Source organism: Octodon degus, unplaced genomic scaffold (assembly GCF_000260255.1).
Source record: "Octodon degus isolate 3935 unplaced genomic scaffold, OctDeg1.0 scaffold00205, whole genome shotgun sequence".
Taxonomy (NCBI): Eukaryota; Metazoa; Chordata; class Mammalia; order Rodentia; family Octodontidae; genus Octodon; species Octodon degus.
In genome coordinates, this window is record NW_004524781.1 from 3,238,201 (window position 1) to 3,260,145 (window position 21,945).

Here is a 21,945-nt window from a genome sequence, read left to right on the forward strand (position 1 = left end):
CCTGCCAGCCCAGGTCCCGGAAGCTCACGTAGAGCTCGTGCTTCTTGCAGGCTTGCTTTTGCTCACTCGTATTATAATCTGAAGAGTTTTGAAAAAACACAGTTTAAACGAATAGCAGCATATCAGACATACGATGTTCGCAGCACTTTCGGGGTTACCGCGGAGACAGCAGGGAGCACGTGGCCTCGCCCTGCAGCCGCGCCCCGTCGTCCTCGCGCGTTTCCTCGTGGGCCTGCGGGCGTTGCGAGGACTCCGTCCGGCCTGTCGGGTCCGCTGCTGCTCTCAACGGCGCGCCGCCCCCGGCCTGCCCCGCCACCCTCAGCCCCGCAGCTCTCGCCCCTGCTGCTCCGCTGCAAAGCAGCCAGCGAGCCGTGGACGGGAAGAGCCGCCTGCGGAGGCCTGCCGCCGCGCAGGCATTCGTCGTCCTCGCAGCCCGGCCCAGCTCGGCTCGCCTTGGCCCCGCGTGCCTCTTCCTCCCTTCGCAGCTTGCTCTGGCTGTCCCACCCTCTTGCCGCCGCGCCGGCGCTGAGCTGGCTGTACCTTGGAGCCCCGACTTCCGCGGCCACTGCCTGAGACCTTCCTCCGCGCTCCCGGCTACACCCTCGGTCTCCACACCTGGCATCCGCGCATCTTCTCTGCCCCAGGAGGCTTCCGCTGAGCGCCCCCTGCGTAACCCTTCAGGACTCTGGATCCCTCTTATGCTGTTCTTTTCGCTTTCGTGTCTCTTACCGCCTCACTTTCCAAGGGCTGGGCCACCACTAGCCTAGGACATGCTCAGTTTCTTGCCTGCGTCCCACCACAGCAAGACTGTGTTTGTGTCATCTGGGTCACTGCTGTGTTCCAAAGGAGAGGGCTTGGCGCACTCCGCACAACACCCAGCGCACAGTGGAGTTAGTGAACAAATTTCTCATCATGTTCTATACACATACGATTAGAAGCAAAGGAAATGTACTATTCTTACTATGTATTTTGAAGCGTAATCTTAAATACTCTTAACTTTTGATAATTTTTAAAGGGTTAAGTGCAGAAACCCATTCTTGTACCTGGAATAAAATAAAATACAGAAGTAACACATACTAGTACAAAACAGTTTTCCATCTTTTTTCCTCTCAAATTTGTTTTCATTTCATGCAACTAAACATTTTACAAATCAACCCACTTTGGTTATTTCTGACATGAGTTATGAAGCAGGAAGATCACTGCAAAGAATTCTTAGGGACCATGCAGCTTGACTGCCCAATCTCTCCTTGCAAAGTGGGCATATCACAGGTCAAAGGAACATTTTACAGGGCCATGTCACCTGACATTCACTTACTTCACATTAATACTTGTCCACTGACAGTGTGGACAACAAGATAATACTAATTTTGAGCTCTAGAGGATTTTTCTTCTTGTAGATCATCCATTCCTATTAATTAGTGAATGCAAGTTGACAGAGATAAGTGTAGGGATCTGTTGATCTTACTGCAAACAAGGGCAGGAATGAGAAAAACCGGAAGACAAAAGCTGGGCTAGGTGGTTGCTAGTTGGCCTGATGTGCAAAACTAAGTCCACTCACAACAAAATAACCCTTTATTTATATTTTTGCAAAGTTTGTAACACATGACACAAGGGTGCCTAGCCACTAATAGCTGGCGTGAACCAGACGGTGTTTTCCTCGGGGCTGAGGTAGCTTGCTTGCTGCAGGCACTGAGGCCAGTCCTGCCTACACATATTTGATCAATTTCCTAGGGTCCTGCTGCTCCCAACAGATAAGGGAGCAATGCTAGGAGAGACTTAGCACCTTGCTACTGCAGGGCGATGCCCCACCCTGAGTTGCTGACGAGGTAAGAACTAACCTCCGTCGGGCAGTGGACGGGGCAATCTAATGCTGAATATGGAATGCATGAGCATCATAAAAAGCCATAAACTTTATGTCTGGTTATTCAAATTCTATGCTTATTTGCAAAACAAATTAAAACTTTAAAGGTCCATATGAATCTGTTCCATCCATGGAGATTGGATGCCAGCTGAATGACCTATGTAATACAACATCACACAGGGGAAGAAGCAAGGAAATTTATAGCAGAATCCTGCGTCTGCAAGTATGGGTTCACAGAGCCTTAGGACCACACGCTTCCCAAGTCAGAGATCCAAATGAATGGATGCTGGGGAAGCCCATGTTGTGGGCAAAGACTGAAGCTGGATTTCCTAGCAACCACTGGCAGAAACACCTGTGGAAGCAGCACAAGGGGATTAGATGGAGTTTTTCAAAATATTGATCCTTAGCCCATGGAAGATGAAAATGAGGTGGATATAATTCTCCTGTTGATAAACTGACGCATATACGAGCGAGGTCAGACCAGAAATCATATGACTATTCTGGGGTCACTGTCAACAGGGGAGAGGGTGACTGAGGTGCCTCCACCATGCTTCTGTTTTGCCTTGTAATGTGGGAAAATATTTTTGAAATACTGATCACTTTTTGGTGGAATCAGGGATTGAACTCGGGCCCTTGCACTTGCCAGGGAAGTGCTTACTCCACTGAGCCATCTCCCCAGCCCCCCTGATCGCTTTTTGAATATTGTATACAAATATCTTTATAAACAATTTCAAGACTTAAACTTCGGATCTGCCTGCCTCTGCCTCCCAGAGTGGTGGGATTATGAACATGTACAACCTGCCTGGCCAGTTGAGTTGCATTCAAATTAATCATTTTATCTTAGAAACAGTTATGAAAAAAACCTTACAAACTATGTAAACATAAAATTTTTTTAAAAAATCTAGGGGCTTGGGAGATGGCTCAGTGGAATAAGTGCTTCTCTGGCAAGCACAAGGGCCTGAGTTCAATCCCTGGTTCCAAAAAAAAAAAAAAAAAAAAAAAAAAAAAAAAAAAAACCTAAGTTCTTCAGAGACTTTAAATGCTATTCACAGGCTGGCCAGATAGCTCAGAAGACTAAAGCACCTGCTTAGGCCGAGCACAGCAGCTGGGGTTCAGTCCCTGTTGTGCCGCGCCAGCTAGCGATTGAGGCAGGGCGTGGGGCTGCACTCCTGTAATCCCAGTCTTTCCAAAGCTGAAAACCGGCAGATCACTAGGAATCTGATCTCTGTAGTGAGACCCTATAGACCCTGTAGACTCTGTACTAAATACATAATAAATAAATAAATAAATAAATAAATAAATAAATAAATGGTGTTCACACCAAGGTTTCCCTTGCCTGAGAAAACAAATGAACAGGCTAACCTGCCCATGAAGAGGACAACAGAAAAACAATAAAGAACACTGCCTTTAGCAGTACTGGTTTCAAGGTAGTACTCAGTTCTTTAAGAGGTGGCATGGATAGATAGATATCTATCTGAATAGATGGATAGACACATCCAAAATATAATTTAATGTTTAAGCATGACAACTTAAATTAGCTAAATGTGTGGTAAGATACCTCTGCTTCAAAGCAAGAGATGCTGAATTTCTCACTCTTAATTTCCAAAGGAAAGGGGTAAAGGAAGTCGGTACGTACAATCCCAGACCAGAAGACTAATTTGTACATATAAAATGAGAAATTATTAACAGAAGTGTAATAGGCTCAACAAATGGGAAGCAATGACACTACGATAGACTATTCACCAATGAAGCTGGATATGGGATTGATGGTAGAGAAGCTGTGACTCAACTCCCAAGTCAGTAACAGTCCTATCCAAAGATACGGGACTTAAACATACTGTCGCTCCCTAGTTTAATCACTAACTTCCCATAACTACACTCCAAAATTATCCACTTGATGTACACACTCTGAAGGAACTGACAAGATTATCCACATAGGCATGTCTGAGTTTGCAGAGACACCTCCAAGATGCGCTGTGGGTGTGTGTCCTCCATAACAGCAAAGGAGCCCGTGCATGCCGCAGAAGCATCTGCTCTCGGAGCCCACCGCTACGTCCGTTAGCCACACCTTCAGCTTCCAGCTGCCTCATAAGCATCTCCAGGTGAGCATCTCCCAGCTGCATCCCACAGTTTCTACATCCGATCTCATGTCATTCTGTTGCTTTCAATTTTTATTAATAAAATCACTGTTCATTTGAGTAGCCAATGGCAGAAAAAGGTATTGCACTTCTTGGTTTCTTTCTTCCTCTTCAGATTCTACAGCAAATGGATCCATGTGTCCCTATCAGTGGGCCCTTTTCAGTATGATAGCCGAGAGCCCATAGGTCACCCTCTGTACCCTCGGTTGCACCACCTTTCCACAGCACCCTCCCCTGGTCACTTTGAAAACCAAAAGGATCCTCCTATTCCTGTCCTCCTGTACCTCCAACTCTTGAATCTTACTCTGTAATTTCTCCTCCACATAATTTCCATGCATAGGGCTGGAGAGATAGCTCAGTGGTCTAAGCACCAACCTGGCAAGCACAAAGACCTGGGTTCAATCCCCAGTACCGCACGTTGTGCCATTGCTGGAACCCTTGGCTCACAGTGCTGGCCACCAAAACTGTGCGTGGTGAAGCATGCCTATAATCCCAGCACTGCGGAGGCTAAGAAAGGAGGAAGACTATGAGTCTGAGCTGCGCAGTGAAACCCTGTATCAAGTAAATACATAAATAATTAAAAATACTTTCCATCCATGCACCAGCTGGTCAATACTATGCACAGTCCTATAACTGTGTATGCCACTCTGAACTGGACTCTTCCACCCACCCTGCCCAGTTCTGGAAAATGTCTATTTTTTCTCAGATAGGCACAAAAAGTCATTCTTATCCAAGATTATACAGCAGTGTGTATCCAGTGTTAAATAATAGATAGATAATAGATAGGTAAAGATAAAGCAGAGCTAGGTCACTCCGTATTACCAGCACAAACAAATTGTCTTAGGAGAGACTTCCAAAATTTTTCATCACTCAAACAAAGATATTGACTATTAATGTCAGTTTTTATTCAAATATTTGAATCAGAGACATTTTCGCCTTTGTGATACAAGCAGAGCTCGATTTTGCAATGCAGAATTGATTTCTAGAAGCTCAATTGCAAAATGACCAAATGTCTGTCAGGAATGATGCGATTTAATAAGCTCATTCTACTGCCATTAAAGATACTGCAATATTTAAAAAGAATGAAGTCATTACATTTGAACAATAAGACATTTTTGAAAGCACATAAAATATAAAATTGATGCAATTAAATGCACATAACAAAATTATATTCTCTCAAAAGAGATGCATATATGGAGAAAAAAGTTTCGAAGTGCACATATCAGTTGATATCAGTGCAGTGGGGTAATACATCTCTTTATGACTTTATTATTTTTAAACACTAAGCATGCTTATTAATTCATTACTTTTTTTTGAAAAAATAACTCCAGTTGTTTAAGTCCAGTTCAAAACTCTCTTTTCTTGTTTTGTTTAACATCAGTTGCTCCCACAGGCCTGGCATGCCTGCCAGAGGTGAGATTAAGGGCTGGACATCTCAATCTGGTTAATTATGAGCATCTTACCCTGAGAAGCTGCCCTGGATTTAGCCAGGGCCACCACCTGGGGCATACTCTTTCCAAGGGCCCTACAACTAAGCAGGTAGCAGAGCTGCTGGCCTTTCTTCTGTGAGCCAAGCCTTGCCATTTTTCTTGTTTGTTCTTCCAGAATCTTAATGCACTTTGCTTTAGCATTTGGTACAGCCCTCGGAACATCATGCTTCATGGGCTCTTTTAAAAAGACTCTTCAGCCATAATGTCTCTATGTCTTAAAAGACTAGTTAGCTTATAATTGAACTGTTGCCTTCACCTCTTTCTCCTGCATAATGAAATTTCAGAGAGATCTCCACTGTGCAAACCCCCCACAAAATACTCATCTCCCGCAATATGCCAGCTCAGATTTCTTGCCAAAACGCAGGAGAGGAACAGGGGTTGAGCTGAGCTGGGAGCAGCTTCTAGGCAAACCCCGAGCAGTGGCTCTGTCCACATGCACTGAAAAGAGAGAGCTAAATTCCCTGTGATCAGCACAGTGGCTTATTCAGCAGGGATCTGTAGTGGCCCAGTGCGTGGGGCACACTGTCAGGGGCCTCATGTGAAACTGCCAGAGAGAAAAAGGACACGGAGAAGTCTGAAGGCAGGAATCTTTGAAACAGGAAAAGTAGGGCAACATTGGCAAGAATGACCTGGATTTCAGTTCTCCTGCACATTGCTCTTTTGACACTTCCCACATTTGTTGATAGGTTTCGAAAAAAAAAAAAAAAAAAGAAAGAAAGAAATGCAACAAAGCAAACACGTAATGACTTCCATGCTGGCACTCCCAGCCAGACCATACAGAGTTTCACCCTAACAACGCAGCACTATCATAGAGTTTATTATTTATATTTTAAAATTTTAAAATTTCCTTGACACTTCAAGTCTCTTATGTATCAAATTTTCTGTTTATATTAACATTCCCTTTTCTTAAAGCCCTGTCTTTTAAGCCAAATCCTAAGAGGCTTTTCCCAGTCTGCTTGATTGCTACCTATTGAAAGGTTAGGTCTCAGAGACAAACCAGCTACTTTTTTTCTTTTTATTATCAAAATATGAACATGTTCCAAAACCATCTACCACATATTTCACAGAAACAGATGCCAATGACAAACTTTTAAAAAGAAAATATTGGTCTATATTAGAAAAATTTCATACTTTAAATGGTGTTAGGAAACTGGTGAAAAGTTACATGATTTCTGTTCCATGTGTTTTATTCATCTATGGTTACAGAAGTACATTTGTTACTTGTGGTCAGGAGGAAAAGATAAATAGAGCTAACCAATAGGGAAAAGAACTTTGATGATTTCGGCTGCTTGAGCACCTCTGCCAAAGTAATTATGACCTCTCATAAGGAGACTTATAATTTTCCTTTTGTAATTCCCTCAAAAATTATTTACTGTTCTATTCAAAGTTCACCAAGCCCTTTTCTTAATGTAGTCTGCTACGTTAAATTAAAAACATTTCAACCAAATTCAGTCATTCTACATGAAAAGAAAAATACACAACTATGACAGGCTAATATTTACAAAGAATAAATAGTCTTTAAGTTATTTTTCTTCATCTTCATATTAAGCAATTAAAACTTTTTGCCAACCAAAATATGTTGTGAATATAATTACAAAATAAGCACTAGTATCATCATTCACTTTAAGTGAAAAAGCAGCTAAGTGTCTTTGATTTAAAAAATCACCTCAAAACATAATCTTATACATAGAATTTAGTTCAGTGGAATATAATTTCATGTGGGATTCTTCCCTTCAATTCTTTTGTTAGAAACACCTCAAAATACCTGTCCCTAACAGTATTCTCTGGTGCCCACTCTTATGGAAGCTGTAATGGATCTATTTAGCATTTCACTGAGAATCTCAGGTATAAATTTACCCCCTCCAAAAAATTAAAGTTTTTTGTGTTTGTTTCATTTGCAATCATCTACTTTTTAAAAAATGCTCAAATATAGGGTCAGTCTGATAGCTCAGCAGACTAAAGTGCCTGCTTAGGCAGAGCACAGGGGTCAGGGTTTGATGCCCCGTGTGCGGCACTAGCCCCACCCCCAGGGCGTTTTAAGATGGTGATTGAGACTGGGCGTGGTGGTGCGTGCCTGTAAAACCAGCGCTTTGGAGGCTGAACACAGGAGAATCACTACAAGTCCGATCTTCATAGTGAGACCCTGTAGACCTTGCCCTAAATAGAGAAAATAAATTCTCAAATATATTCTAATAATAAATAACTTCTTATGACGTCATTTTCAAAGTAAACTGAGAGAGCTGAAGATGTTAGGGATAATGCTAGCTGCAATTTGAAAGTAAAATTCTAGTTGGTGAAGTTCCACACATAGGAGTCCTGTCTGCTCTATGTATCCACTTGGCCACTGTACCTGGCAGGTAGCCTGAACGTGCTAACAAGAGAACCAAAGAGTGTACACCACACAAGCACACAGCCATGCTGTGCTGAGCTGGAATATTCTAGAATCAGGACCCCATGTCAAGTCAATGTTTTATAGATAAAAATAATTTATTGGAATAATATAACTATCATTTTCATCTAAAAACAGCTTGTTTTCACTCTAGACTAAACAAGATCCTTCCCAATATAAATACTATGATTAAACTCACTTCAGATTTTGGCAGTTATATGCTTTCTGGTTAATTGTGATTTTATCTTCTTTTATATCAAAAAGTAGACTCAAGCCTAAGTAAGCTGACATCAGCTGTGTGTTTACATTGTTTTATTGAAAGATTTCATGTGTACACGTGTAGATTCACACCCAAGAGGTGATCCAAACAGTGATCCTGAAGGTAATTCATGGAAATAGAAATATTTCCCCAATTCTCATCCATCTCTCCTGCTTCTTTCAGAAAGGATTTTCAGAAAAGATGTGAGCTGCAAGAGTCACATTTCAGTACTAAAGAAAGGCCTTCCTGCAGACTTTACCCGGTGCGCTGCTCACACTGAGAGGCCTCAGGGAAGCTGGCTCCGAAGTTGCGCTGTTCCGCTGCGGCCAGATTTGCTGGCCCGCCCATTTCATCATTTTATTGCTGCCAGCCTGATTTTAATTTGAACGGAATCTTTCAACATATGAAAGCAAGTCAGACTGATTTCCAAATGAATTACTGAGTGATTCACTGATGGAGCATTCTGGAGTGCTGGAAACATCCCGAGAAGATTGATACCCCCAGGGAAGGCGCACAGAAAGGGCAAACTTATGGTGGCAACTTGATTCGCAGCATGCGACCCCTAACTCTGCACAGCTCCACTCTCGTTTTCCTCTTACCTCCAGCACCGGACATCCTGGAGGAGTCCTGATGAGAGCTGGATTTATTGCGGTTTTGATGTTTCCGTTTGCTGGCCGCTCTCACGGATCGAAGGAGAACCTCGCTTGCCTTGAAGAAGGCCACCATGAATGGCTGTTTGGACTGAGGCCCATGTCTTCCGACAAGCCCAGCGGATTTCACGTTGATACTGCGTCCTGGAATGTAGCACGTAAGAACTTGGTTTGTGAAAAACTGACAGACTTTACCTGACATGAATCAATTCTGAGGACACTTGCAAAGGGAAAACATTTTAAAACATCATCAGAATCTTTTCTCCACAGGGTGAGGTCATGTGACCCTGTCGGTTACTGCTGCAGGAAAGGGCCCGCCCTTAGCTTTGCGTTTCCCGCGGTTCTTCCTCCACGAGAAGAGCGTCTAGCTGTGGTCACACCCAGGTGTTTTCTCATGCCAGGAAGCCGGGGACACTGCAGCGGGAGGGCTGGACGATGACAACCCACCAGCCTGCGAAGCCCACATCACATAACAATGCGGAAGAACCGTAGTGCCCATCAACTTCTACCTACTAAGTGCCTCCCAGTGCTGCTCTGAGTGATAACCGCAGTGTTGGAAAGGGTGTTTTTACGTTCCCCAGTCTGTCCTAGCACTTTAAGGCTTAATTAGCCTTCTGCTTTCTCCTCTGACTGCCCTTATGAATTCTAGCTCTTCTGGAAGACTAGGCTAGATCTAGAGGCTTGCTGTAAGCTCTGTTTTGTAAACATTATGGAATATTTTGAAATAAACATTGAACTTTCAGAGTTCCTCTACCTCTAAGTTTCAAGTCTGGAGACTTTCAGAAAAGGAAATTTCCAGGTGAGTGTGAAGATCCATGTCTGCTTATATTATCTTTAACTATTATCTTTAACTCATATTGGTTTGTGAACATAGCCATGCATCTGAGAACAGGGGTGCAAACAGGGCCTGTGTAGGGTGCAATTGAAAGGCAAGGTGCCCCGGGAGCAGGAGACTGATGGTAATGAAGACATCCTCCCACCAGGGTGCTAATAACCATACTTGTCAACATGGCCTGGCCAGATATATTTGCAGATATGTGTGCTTGATAGGTATATGCCTGGCAGTTCTCTAAGTGGCTGCAAGGCATCGATTGGTACACTTCCACAGCAGCAGGTATTACTATTCCCCTTTTTTATATTAAACTTTTAATAGGTTCTTCTAATTTTAAATAATTGTTGCTTAAAATTATATATAGCATACCATATGCAAATAAATATTAAATAATATGTAACTGTATGTTATATCACATTATACATAGTGTATCTACAACTATAGTGTATCTACAAACTACTGACTGATATCTGGTTCCACAGAAAGCACCCAAGAGGTGAATAGCTTAACCTTAAGTTGTAAGTTTAGTTGAAAATTATTGAAAAGTTATGCAAAGTTTTTACTCTAGATATTGAAGTTACCAAGCCTGTAAGAGTAGTATATGGTGTGGTTTGAAATATGGACATGACTGACTCTGGTTTGCCCCCTGAGAAATATGCATGTTTTCTTAAAATATTTATCCAGTAAAGACCATGGATCAACCTCAGTCTGTCATAAGACCTGAACCTTCTTAGAAGAAATAAAAAGAAAACAAGGTGCTGAAACAGCATCAGTGGCATTTCAGCAAATAGACCTTTGCTCTTCACGGAGTTGATTTTGCCAGCACAAACACTCTTGTGCACGCTTGCATTGTGCAGAGACCTTCTCACTTCAGAATACTAGACCGCATAGTGTGAGGCTGCACAGCTGTTGGGAAGGATACAGAGGCCTTAAGTGTGAAGATACTGGTTTTAAAAAAAGTCTGCACCATTCAGGCACCACTGGTGCCTCAACAATTATTCTACAACATACCAGGGAAACCTGTCTAGTTCATGCAGTACTGGAATGCCCATCTGCCTCTCAGATATCACTGTGCTCACTCCTACCAGAAAAGGGCTTACAAATAATCAAAGCAGTAAACCTTAAACAAATAAGCATATAGATTTCTCTTTTAAGTTAAACTCACAATGGCTCTGTGCCAGAGACTATATTTCTTAGAAAAACTCAATCACTGGCATAAATGAAAGAGGCAGTTTGCTTTGAGCCCGAGCAGTTTCCATTCTATTTCCACTGCAACAAATGTATTAATTCAGCTCGGACTTCCTGCTTCTGGCAGCTCTTCTGCTGCAGAAAGAGAAATTAGAGGTTCCAGCCAAATGCCATACCTGGACTGACCCACTTCAATACATAAACACTTTTACAATGTGTTTATTCAGGTGCAGCACTTGAAATTGGTTTAAGATGCTTCCAGTGACAGAGAGCTCAGCAAAAGAAAGGGTGTTAGTGGAAGAGCCAAGAAATTTAACTGTTGTGGAATAAAATAAATCTGCTCTTCAAATTCTGACTTTCGTAGCCTTGGAACACAACATAAAAAGTATTTGTTGAAGCTTTTTATTTTGATATTTTAATGAAGTGTTAATTTAACAGAAACTAAATTTTTACTTGTGTACATTGATGACTGTAGAGACCACTTTAATGTATGAACTTTCTAATATGGAAATAAGTTTCTGCAAGGTGTTCATATACAGAATGTAAAAAAAAATCACTTTTCCATTCATTACAGTATGCACTGGCCCCTTCATAGTTAATACGGACTTCTCCAGCTTTGCTTTGGTCGGCAAGAAGGCTATTTTGAGCGCTTTCCAAGGGCCCGCTATTTGAATGTTTGTCTGCGGAGATATAATGCTGCGGTGAAGACTTGCACTGTGGAAGCTGCAGGGTCGGGTGCGCTACAAACGCGGCCCCGGGGCTTTCACAGAGGCGGTTGTTGTCTGTGGGGCAGAGACGCGTCACATCAAAGTGAATTCCGTTTAAAATAACTTTTAGTATGAAGTTTCCTTCTGGCTTCTGTCTCACTATGGTGGCGCAGCAGCCATCAGGGTTTGCTCAGTTGCCTCGGCCGTGATCCACATCCTGCAACCACCAACACCAAAAGGCCCAGCCGACCACGCTGCCCAAGCCGCTCGGTGCCTCCCAGTGTTTTGGTCCAAAATGCGGACAGAACCCCAAACTCTACTGCGTGCCCTGAAAGTAGTGAGTTCTTTATAAAGCTGCATTTGAACATTATGAATTTTATTATTAAGTGTGCAGTAGGTTGCAGGTAGTGTTATGCATGTATAATTAAAGAAGACTACAACATTTTTTTTCAGGAAAATTATATGTCTCTTTCACCTTGGAATTACTTTTTAAAGCCAATCCTTCTTCTTGAGTGTTTTCTAGTTTAGATAACTAAACAGTAGGTGGGCAGATAGACAGATCAATGGTAGTAAAGAGGCTGCTGAGGAAAGCGAGAATGGAGGCGGGGTGCCAGAGGTTTTCTGGGAGCTGTGCAGGCTTAAATGCACTGTGTGGCCCCGCACAAAGGAAGGTGCGGACAGTGAAGCGGACATTGGAAAGGCACTGTGAAGAAGGCTCCAGTGTCCCAGGGAGCCCCTGGTGGCAGCAAGCCCCGAAAGAGCACAGTGTGCGCTCAGAGACCCCATCTGCGCGTGAGACGGAAGCTTGCGTCATGAAGTGCCAGGGAAAATGAAAAAGTTAGGCGAGTCCAGTGTTTGGTACTGATGAAGGTATTGCCATTTTGTTTTGTGACAAGAATGCCCATTGAATCTTCGCATATGAAGAGCATTTCAGAACTAGTCATATCCTGCCCAAACCGCTTTTACCTCAAAAGTGTTACGCAGACACCATGCTAAGAGAATGTACATGTGTAGACACAGAACTTCTTGATTTTATTAGCAAGTATAAATAAAAATAAGTTCTGGTTGCTTCCTTCTAAAGAAAGTTCTGCTCTTTGCACAGAAGAAGGAAGCAGAGTGAGGGCAGAACGAAGTAAGAAGCGAAGACAGTGAGTCCCCGACGTCGAAGGAATGTTCGAGCTGCGAACCTTCGTAGATGCATTGGACTGCACAGTACTTAGACTAAACTCAGAGCAGTAGCCCAGGTGTCGGCAAGGCCTCGCCGCAGCCGAGCTGCTGTGTGCCCCGTGCGGTGAGGCAGTGCACCGCAGCGCAGGGCTCCCTCGGAGTGCAGGACGCCGGAGCAGAAGAGTTGCGGGGCGGAGAGCTCGCTTCCTGACATCGCAGTGCCATCGTGTCGAAGGTGTGTAAGACCCGCTTTGCTGGACTTGCGGACACTGTTTGCCCAAAACTGAACTTACTCCTAAATTGGGGATGTACTGTATGCAGGGGCAGAACTCTGATCTACTAAATTTTTCATGAGTGAGGCCCAGATTCCAGACTTCCTGTCTTGCCACTTTTACTTTCATGCTTTTGGGTAACTACTAAGGGTACAACATTGTAGTCAAATTTGCCAGGATATACCTGCATTATTGCAAATGCGTAGCCACAGTGAAGGCAGGCTTGTGAACTAAGTCAGAATCACACTTACGTACATTTCAGACCATTTCTTTTGGAAAATGTGTCATTCAAAATGTTTATTTCTTTAAAAACAAAGTTATTAAAGGAGAATCTAACATAAAACAGCTCTTTAGACTCATGTTGATGTTATGAGGCTAAGTGGCCCCAATGTGAGCATTTAGTTTTCCTCTAAGATACACAGTTTGAAAATCGCTCATTTGAGGATTTATCAGAGTCTAAATGTTGATATCAGTCAACATTTAGCATAAATCCAGTTTGTAGTTTTCCTCCCAAAACCCACAGCGGTGCACTGCCTGACCCAAACACCAGTGATGAAACCTGAATTCCGTCCGAGCGCGCGGACTGCCTTCCTGCAAGAACGAAGGTGGACGCGGTGCAGACCATCGGACACTTCTCGCGTCTACTCCAGCTCGGCGCACTTGCAGCGCACGGTTCAATTTGATTCTAGTGCTCTTAAATTACAGATTCTGGGCCTCTAAATTATACTGGAATTTTACCATTTTGGGAAACAGATCATTCAAAATGTGAAGAATTCTCTGCCTAGCATGTAGACTAGATCATGTTCTATCAGATTTTAAGGAATGTAGAGAAAACAGAATTTTGTGTATGGAGATTCAACATAGACTTTAACTTACATAGGTTTCAATTAAACACGCTGTGTCCTATTTACAAATTTCAACTTTGTTATTCTTTCGTGGAAATTGGCATAGCTTTCAGTTTTATAGTAGAAGGAGGACAGACCTACTTCCAGATAAGCACATGGATTTAAAGTACCACAAACACAATTTAACAGTCCTACTGAAATTTGAAACTGGTTTCCATCTTCTTTTAAAAACAAACAAAAACAAGTACCAGCTAGGATTAAACTATCTCAGTGACACTGGAAACTCACATTGAAGTAGCACTTAAAATGTATTTTTTTAAAATTTAGAATACAAAGTAGTACTTTTATGGGATTCTTCAGACTAATTCTGGTTCCAGTTACAAATAAAGCTGATGTAATGTGCTTTCTGATCTTTCTGTCTTCATCTTATGTAGACATTTAAAAGAATCACTTTTACCCCTCTACATCGAGTATAGGTTCACAGTTGTATATTAACATCAAGACATTTCAAAAACAAAGGAAGAGACAAATGGAATGATATGTGTAAGCAAGAGTAGGAGTCTGTGGCTGCGAAATAAAGGAAAAACACACAGTAAAGACATGCACTCCAAGAGGGTCGCTGGTAGTCAGGGCCCGTATCCTGGGGTGAGCTGTGAGCTGGAACTTTCTGTGGTTAAAAACAGTGGTTCTAGCTCCTCTTTGTGTGCATCAGTAGAAGATCTCATCTTCTCTGTGCTTGTGGTGCACAAGGCTTAGAGTGTTGCAAAGGGGAAAAAGACTTTGAAAGCAGTCGTCACAATTTTACAGAATGGTCTGTAGCACCCTAAAGTTTGAGAATGTGATGGTAATTAGGAAAAGAAGCGGACTATTTGGTTAGATCATGGGCATAATAACTAAAGGGGCAACAGAGAAATGTCAGCATTTCCAGACCAAGCTCAGAGCTCCTGCGACTCCAGGAAGCAGGGCCTGGGACAGCAAGGCTGAGCGCTACCGGGGAGCAGGATGCCAGGCTCAGGCACCCTGTGGAAGCTGTCCAAATGTGTAAATATTTTATGGCCTGGGTGTGGAGCTGAGGCCATGGAAAGCCTCCTTCCATGGACATTGGTCTGCCAGCATGGGTTTACTGTACTATCTGAAGCCTGATGTGCCCCACACATGCTTTTTCCTGGGGACCTGCTTTCAGCTAATAGAGAAAGGAATCTCAGGTGAGGCACTGAGCTCACCGCCCAGGAAGGCCCTTGCTCTCAGTAGCTCTTCTTTCGTACCACATCTTCCCTGAGGCCTGAGGCAGCACAGTCTCCACACGTCAGGTGCCCACCAGCGTGGTCCCGCAGTCTGCCCTCCAGCCCTTTCTTTGTATGTTAGAAAGACACAAACTGTCTTTCACAAACCATGAGAAAAATGCATTTAGTTTGTTTTCTAGATATTATGTGACTTTTTTAAATTTAAAAATATGTGCACATATAACTCCTTTAATAGAATGGGGAAGGAGGTTTAATAAAACTATAGTGAAGCAGAAGTTCAACAGAAATTTACTGGAAATCTTTAAAAAGTCTTTGCTATATCAGTGAAGAAAACCTGATAGATCTCAAACTCAAACTTTAGCTCTCAAACTTTATTACTATTTCACAGTACTAAACATTTTACGTAATCATCAACATTTGACCCATGATGATGAAAGTGGCACTGGAAATGAATACCATAGGTATCTAAAGGAAACATTTTTGATCAGTTTATATAACATATTACTCAAAATATCTTTTACACAGAAAGTGCTGTGTCTTAAATATTTTACCTGCTTTTTCATTTGATAAATGAATCTGCAAAAGACCTTAAGCTACTTTCAAGATTTTTGAAACATTCTAGTACCACCAAAATGGAAGACAAGTACAGTAAATTATTTTGACATCTGAAGAAGAGAAAGCGTAAAAAAAGTAAAGGATACTTTTAACATATACAGCAGAGGATGGATTTTATGTTACTATTTAGTATAGTCTGCCACACTAAACATCTACCTTTACACTTCCAAAAATGTATATTAAGGCATCTGGTGTTTAATTCTTTCCTTCACATAGGATGCTTACATGATGAAGCATTCTCTTAAGTAAAAAGAGACGGAACTAAAGTGTCAGTTTTTCATGGCTCCAACAATCTGTCCTGCCCCACAAGAAGGAGAAATTACACTCCCTTGGTCCCACAGTGGTTGGGGCAACTGCACCGTGTGGCTCCCTCTGTGTGAAAACAGCAGTTGCTTCCCAGGAGCAGTGACTTCCTGCTCACTCTAGGCCCAGCAACAACCGATCGCGCAGCAGAAGTGAAATTACCGTGTTTCTTTCTGCTGGGTTACCTCAGAGAAAATTATAAGGAGAGCTCCACACAGAAGCATAGTCCTAGCTGACCTGTTAGAAGGACCAGAAAAGTTAGAAATTGAGATTAGACTATTCCAACTTCAGAAATTAAGAACGGGAACAACTGCTGCCACCTATCACAGCCTGGGAATTTAAATGTACTGTTGATTGACATAGATAATATACTCCTGATAAGGCCATAGCCACAGCGTTAATATTTTTTATTATTTATGTATTTATTTTTAGCAGTACTGGGGATTGAACTCAGGACCCTGCAAGCGCTTAGTCTACTGAACTATCTCCCTGGCTTTTTTTTCCCCCAGCTTAAATATTAAAGTGCATAGAAAACAGCAGAATGGTGGTCAGCAGCAAAATTTGGCCTTTCTGGGATGCAGAATCCAGACCCCTCCAGACCCCTGGAACACAACAACTCAGCAAAGGAAGAAAGAGGTAGACCACCAGCAATCAGGAGGGAAGCGACAAGAAAACAAGAGGTCGGCAGCAGCTGGGCGAGGGCCAGGGCCTTCCCCGCCTGTGGCTCCTCCGGGCAGGAGCTCCGGGCAGAAGCAGGGCACCGTGCTGAAGACGCAGCCCCAGAGGCGGGTGCGTGGGAGCTCAAAGGCAGCTTTGCGTCCGCCTGGGGCAGTGGGTAGGGCTGCAGGTGACCGCGGCCCAGTAGGGTGGGCCGAGTACCGGAGCCTGGGCCTCAGAATGACCCAGGGCCAGCATCCTCCAGGGCCGCCCTCAGGCCTCCCCTGGAAACCGGTGAAGGACAGACACTGCGCGACGGAAGCAGGTTGGTGGGAGATGTCTGAGGAGCAGGCCGGGGACGCGGGTCGGACGCGCATGCGTGACGGTCGCGGGTGGTCGGCGGGCACCGTGCGCACTGCCCTGGGGGCAGAGGGTCTAAAGTGCTGCAGTGGCACACTGGCCCGCCCGGCCTTTGCATCCCGCGGGCGCCCACCCGGCCTGTGCAGCCCGCGGGCCCGCGGCCGCCGTGCTCCCCATCTACCAGCACCCACGAGGCCGCGCTGGGCCCGGCAGCATCACAGCCGCTCCACCAGGCTAGGGAGCTTCAGGCCAAGCCGTTGCCCGAGGGGCTCTGAAGACGAAAGCTGTTCCCAGAAGGAAGTGGCCCGTGCACAAGCACACAGGGGGCTTTCTCGGGTTTGGACTCTCTTTTTTCATTGTTTTCCCTCTTTTTAATTCTTCACTGGTTTAATGGGGTTTGGGATTTTTCCTTTTCCCTTATTCTTCATGCGTTTTCTTGTATGTCTTTTATTCTTTCTGAGAAACTTTCTGTTTCTCATTTATTCTTTTCTCTTACCCTCACCTAACTATACAAACAGGTCTCTATCCCTTAGTAGGATACTATGTCCTGCTCTTCTCTCTTCCTTCTCATCTCCCATTGTTTCATTTTTCTAATTTTTTCCCTCTTCGTTCTACCAACCCAAATTCCCCATAGCTTCAACAGTATAACCATCAACCATCCGGCACAAGGTGTCTTGCACTAGGTCATTGCAGCTGGTGCACTTCCTATTGCCAGGGACCCAGAGTTGTTGCCATTAATCTGTTTCTCTGCATCCCTGTATCCTTTGGGTCATTAGCACCAGTGCAGTGCCAGGCCAGCAGCACTGGATCCTCCTCTTCTGAATTAGCAGAGGTGGTTGGATTTCAGCACAGAGGCAAAGGCGTGTGTTTTCCCATGTCCAGAGTGAACCACTGAAAACAGATGTCAACTAAAGAGATTTTTTTTAACTAGCAGAAAGTACTATACCACCCTCAAACAATCACAAAACACAGCACAAAACAAATGATAAAAACACAAGAGGAACATGAGAAAACAAGGCAACGAAAAGCCTCTCAAAACTCCCAATGCCCCCAAGTCAGTCCAAGAGGCATTGTAGGGGTGGAAAGTAAAAACAGCATAGCAGTACTATTAGTGAGCAGAAAAGACTAACAACAGCCAGTAAGTTGCTCAGTAGACACACAGGATATTTAAACAAGCAGATAATGGGCGCATAAACAACATCAGGGAACTTTCATTAGACACGAATAAAAAGCTAACTGGAAGAGCAATGAACCCAAGGGAAATCCAGAAGTTTAAAAATTATGCTGAAAGGATGGGCAGCAGGAGTGGCTGATGTGAAGCAGAGCCAGAATTTGAAGACAGGGTTGCTGTCAAGGAGCAGTTACTCAGAGGCACCTTAAAAAAAGAACATAAAGATTAAGCCCAACAGCTGTTATCTACCACAAAGAAGATTATTCTATGAGCAACTGGAATTAGTAAAACTCAGAACACAGCACAGATTACATGAAAATATTGTTCACAAAAATAATAGCACAAAATTTTCCAAATATAGGGAAAACATCAGAAGATACAGAGAAGTGGGGCAGGAAGCACCCCAAATAGTCACAATTAAAAGAAAAACTTACCTATCTATCATAGTCAAAATCACAGAAGCCTAACAAACAGAATTTTAAATCACGTTAGAGAAAAACAAAAATTACTTATATGGGTAAACCCATCAGAGTTACAGCAAACTTCTCAACACAAGCCTTAGAGACGAGGAAAACTTGGAGTAAAATTAATCAAGGCCTAAAAGAAAATAACTTCCAACTCAGATTTATATATAAAACACCATTTTTTTCTTCAAAACTGTGGGAGAAATGAGGTATTTCCAGGACAAACAGCACCTCAGGAAATTCATGATCACACGTCAGCATTACAGAGATTCACAGGAATACCCCAGAAATAGACGATGAAGTGAAAATGTCAAAAAGTCTGATAGATGGAATATATCAGGCAGGTTCACAGTTAAACAGAAATGAAGGGAAGGCATGTCAGCACCAGGAAAATGACTCAGTGAAAGGAGTAACTCTGTACATCTCAGGAAAAGTTCTCAATGAGAATGAGCTCAATTCTTCGGTCAATGACACAGACTGGCAAATGGATCAATGGATCTGAAGCAAACCTCAGCTAATGGCTGTATATAAGAAACGATATCTTCCAAAAACAAATTCACAGATAAAAAACGAAGCATGGAAAACAACACTCCTTGTAGCAGTGCACCAAGAAAAACAGGCATAGCTATTTTAATTCCAGACAAGTGATTTCAAGTCAAAGCTAACAAAGCTTTCTGAATAAAAACTTTCCACTTTGGACCAGGCACAGGGGCACACACCTGCAAACTCAGCTAGTCAGGAGGCTGATTTAGGAGGACTGCAAATGCATGGCAAGCCTGCACAATTTAGCAAACTCTTTCTCATCCCCTGGACCACAAAAAAAACCCAAAAACGTAAAGCCTTCTTTCTCTCTTTCAAAGATCAAGACCAGCATTTGTCTCCTAACCCAGGAATGGAGAACCTTTTAGAGCTTTCAGGGATAGCACATGCCAGCCACAGCGTGCGTGCCATCGGGTCGCCACCATTTGGCCTATCCTGTGTGAGCAGCGTGCAGGTGGAAGCTCTCAACAGCGTTGTTCTAGCTACCTGTGTCACTAAAGTCAGGCTCAGCTCGCCCGAATTAATAGGAAGGTAAGGCTCCAGTGCTGCCAGCCACTAGGAGAGGGCTGCTTTTCACTCAGATTGAAATGGGCCATAATACAGGGCAGTTATTGCACAGCATAAGGAGTAAAGAGATGTAATTTCTCTAGCTAAGTGTGTTCCCTTTAACTCATGGTCTTGACCGCCACACAATTCATACTGTTGGCTTCGGTTGTGAGCATCTTGTTTCTACTCTGGTTTTTCTCTCTCCTGGGAGCTGACAAGCTGCAGGCCCATGGCGGTTAACTCCCAGCAGCACAGCAACGCAGGGTCAGCTCCTGTGTTCCTCTGCCTATGGCTCTCTCCTCTTGCCCCTTGCACTCCCTGCTCAACATGCAGATGCCTGCACTAAGGTTGTTTCTGCAGCACATCTTCTACACACAGGCCTCAGCAAAATGGTGAATTGGGAGGAACAGAAAAACAGAGTTAGCTCTCATGCACGATGATAAGCAGTATTTCACATTTTCCATAGCTGTAACTTGATATTGGCATGAAAATATTTACCCCTTGGATCATTAGCCATAGTTAATACTCTAGAATGGGAACTAGAACAACAAAACGGGAACATGTTCCCGGCATTAGCATTTCTTTGGCAGGAGTAGTGCACCAGGGTTACTGTTATGAGTTAAGGAAAATCAAAAGCAGAAGTACAGATGTAGTTAAACACTTTCATATCCCCTTATGTTAAATGAAATCTTAAAAAACAAACAAACAAAAAAGGTACGCTACATCTCTTGCCAGGTAATGAAGCCCACCTCCGCCTGCTCATTAATAATAGCTCTAAGTTACTGCACGAGAAAGTCTCCTTCACATATGCTTTGACTTCTGCTGCTAAACTTTGGGTTAGTAAATTATGTCCACCCTGCATCATCTATGCAACAGAAATTATTTAAAATCCTAAATTAATATGATGTACATATAATGGCATGATAAAAATCTGAATTAATATTTAGCTAAATATATTCAATAAGCACCTAATTAAATATTGCTTTCTTCCAATGTATCATTATATAGAATTAAATTGTTATGAGTTTAGTACATTTCAGAGTACTAACTGTAGAAAAATGTTATATAGACATAAAAAGTATAGATTTTTTTTTTTAAGAAAGCTAGAATCAGGATTGTACATCTTTCAACAGAAATACGTTATCTTTAAAATACATTCAAAACATTTTGTTAAAAATATTTTTAGAAAAATATGTCTGCCTATAGGGATTAAAAACAAAGCTAAACATACTTCCAAATGAAGACAGATTTCATTTAGAGACATTTCAGTTTTTCAGGAAACTCAATTCCCCCGATGTGTTGCCTCAGCTCATTATGGCTGAGAAAACACTAATTCATTACCAAATTTGAAACTGAAGGTGATATAAGTGAATAAGAGAAAGAATACATTTTTTATATAAAAAGCCATATAAAAGTGTTAGAAATCACGTTTAACAATTTTCAATGTGAATTTCTAGCACTCCAGTTTAAACTACAAACTTGGTATCAGCTGATATTTTAAGAAGAGGGTAGAGAGTGACTACCAAGGTAAGGGAGACGAAAGAGAAGACAAACTGGGGTTTTCTTTGTTAAGAAAATGAAAATAGAAGCCATAGAGAAGAAAAAAAAATCTTCTCAAAAGACACATCCGTAAAAGGATTATTGTCCAAAATCTACAAATAACTTTTGAAACTCATCAAGAAAACAAATAGCCCAGTGAAAGAGCAGACCAAGCAGAATCGGAAAAAATGTATGCAGGCTACTCTTTGGACAGAGTAAATTTAAACTCTAGAATGCATAATAAACTCCATAAAACTGGACCCTCATTAAACAGCCCAAGCAAAACCTGGGCTACGAAATGAATGATACTTCTCAGGAAAATAAAAAAATGGACACTAAATACATGGAAAAATGCTCAATACATTGGCTTAAATAAGCATAAATTGAAGCAACCCCAAGATTCCTGAAAGAAGACTATTCATCAAAAAAGCAACAAATGCTGGTGGCGGGGAGAAACCCATGGGAACATAAATTATTGCAATCACTACAGAAATTAATATGGGGAAGTGCCAAAAGACTAAAAATAAGGTTTCATTGGACCCAACTATTTATATTTCGAGGGGTAGAGGACGTTAAAGTTAAAGAAACCATATTGCACTGTCCATGCGCACCCACGTCCGGGGCATCGAGTGCAGCGATCCACTCGCACCCGCGTCCGGGGCATCGAGTGCAGCGATCCACTCGCACCCGCGTCCGGGGCATCGAGTG

General features: G+C 42.7%; 1 protein-coding gene across 1 annotated transcript in view; it reads right to left on the reverse strand.

Annotated features, from left to right (window-relative positions):
• Bmp5 (bone morphogenetic protein 5) overlaps positions 1 to 21,945 on the reverse strand; it is a 156,766-nt gene that overhangs the window by 7,302 nt on the left and 127,519 nt on the right. Inside the window, exons 4-5 of the mRNA XM_023704840.1 lie at positions 8,737 to 8,931; positions 1 to 78 (exon numbers count right to left, since the gene is read on the reverse strand). Of these exons, the coding sequence (XP_023560608.1) occupies positions 1 to 78; positions 8,737 to 8,931 (273 nt within the window). The remainder of the gene's footprint in view (positions 79 to 8,736; positions 8,932 to 21,945) is intronic.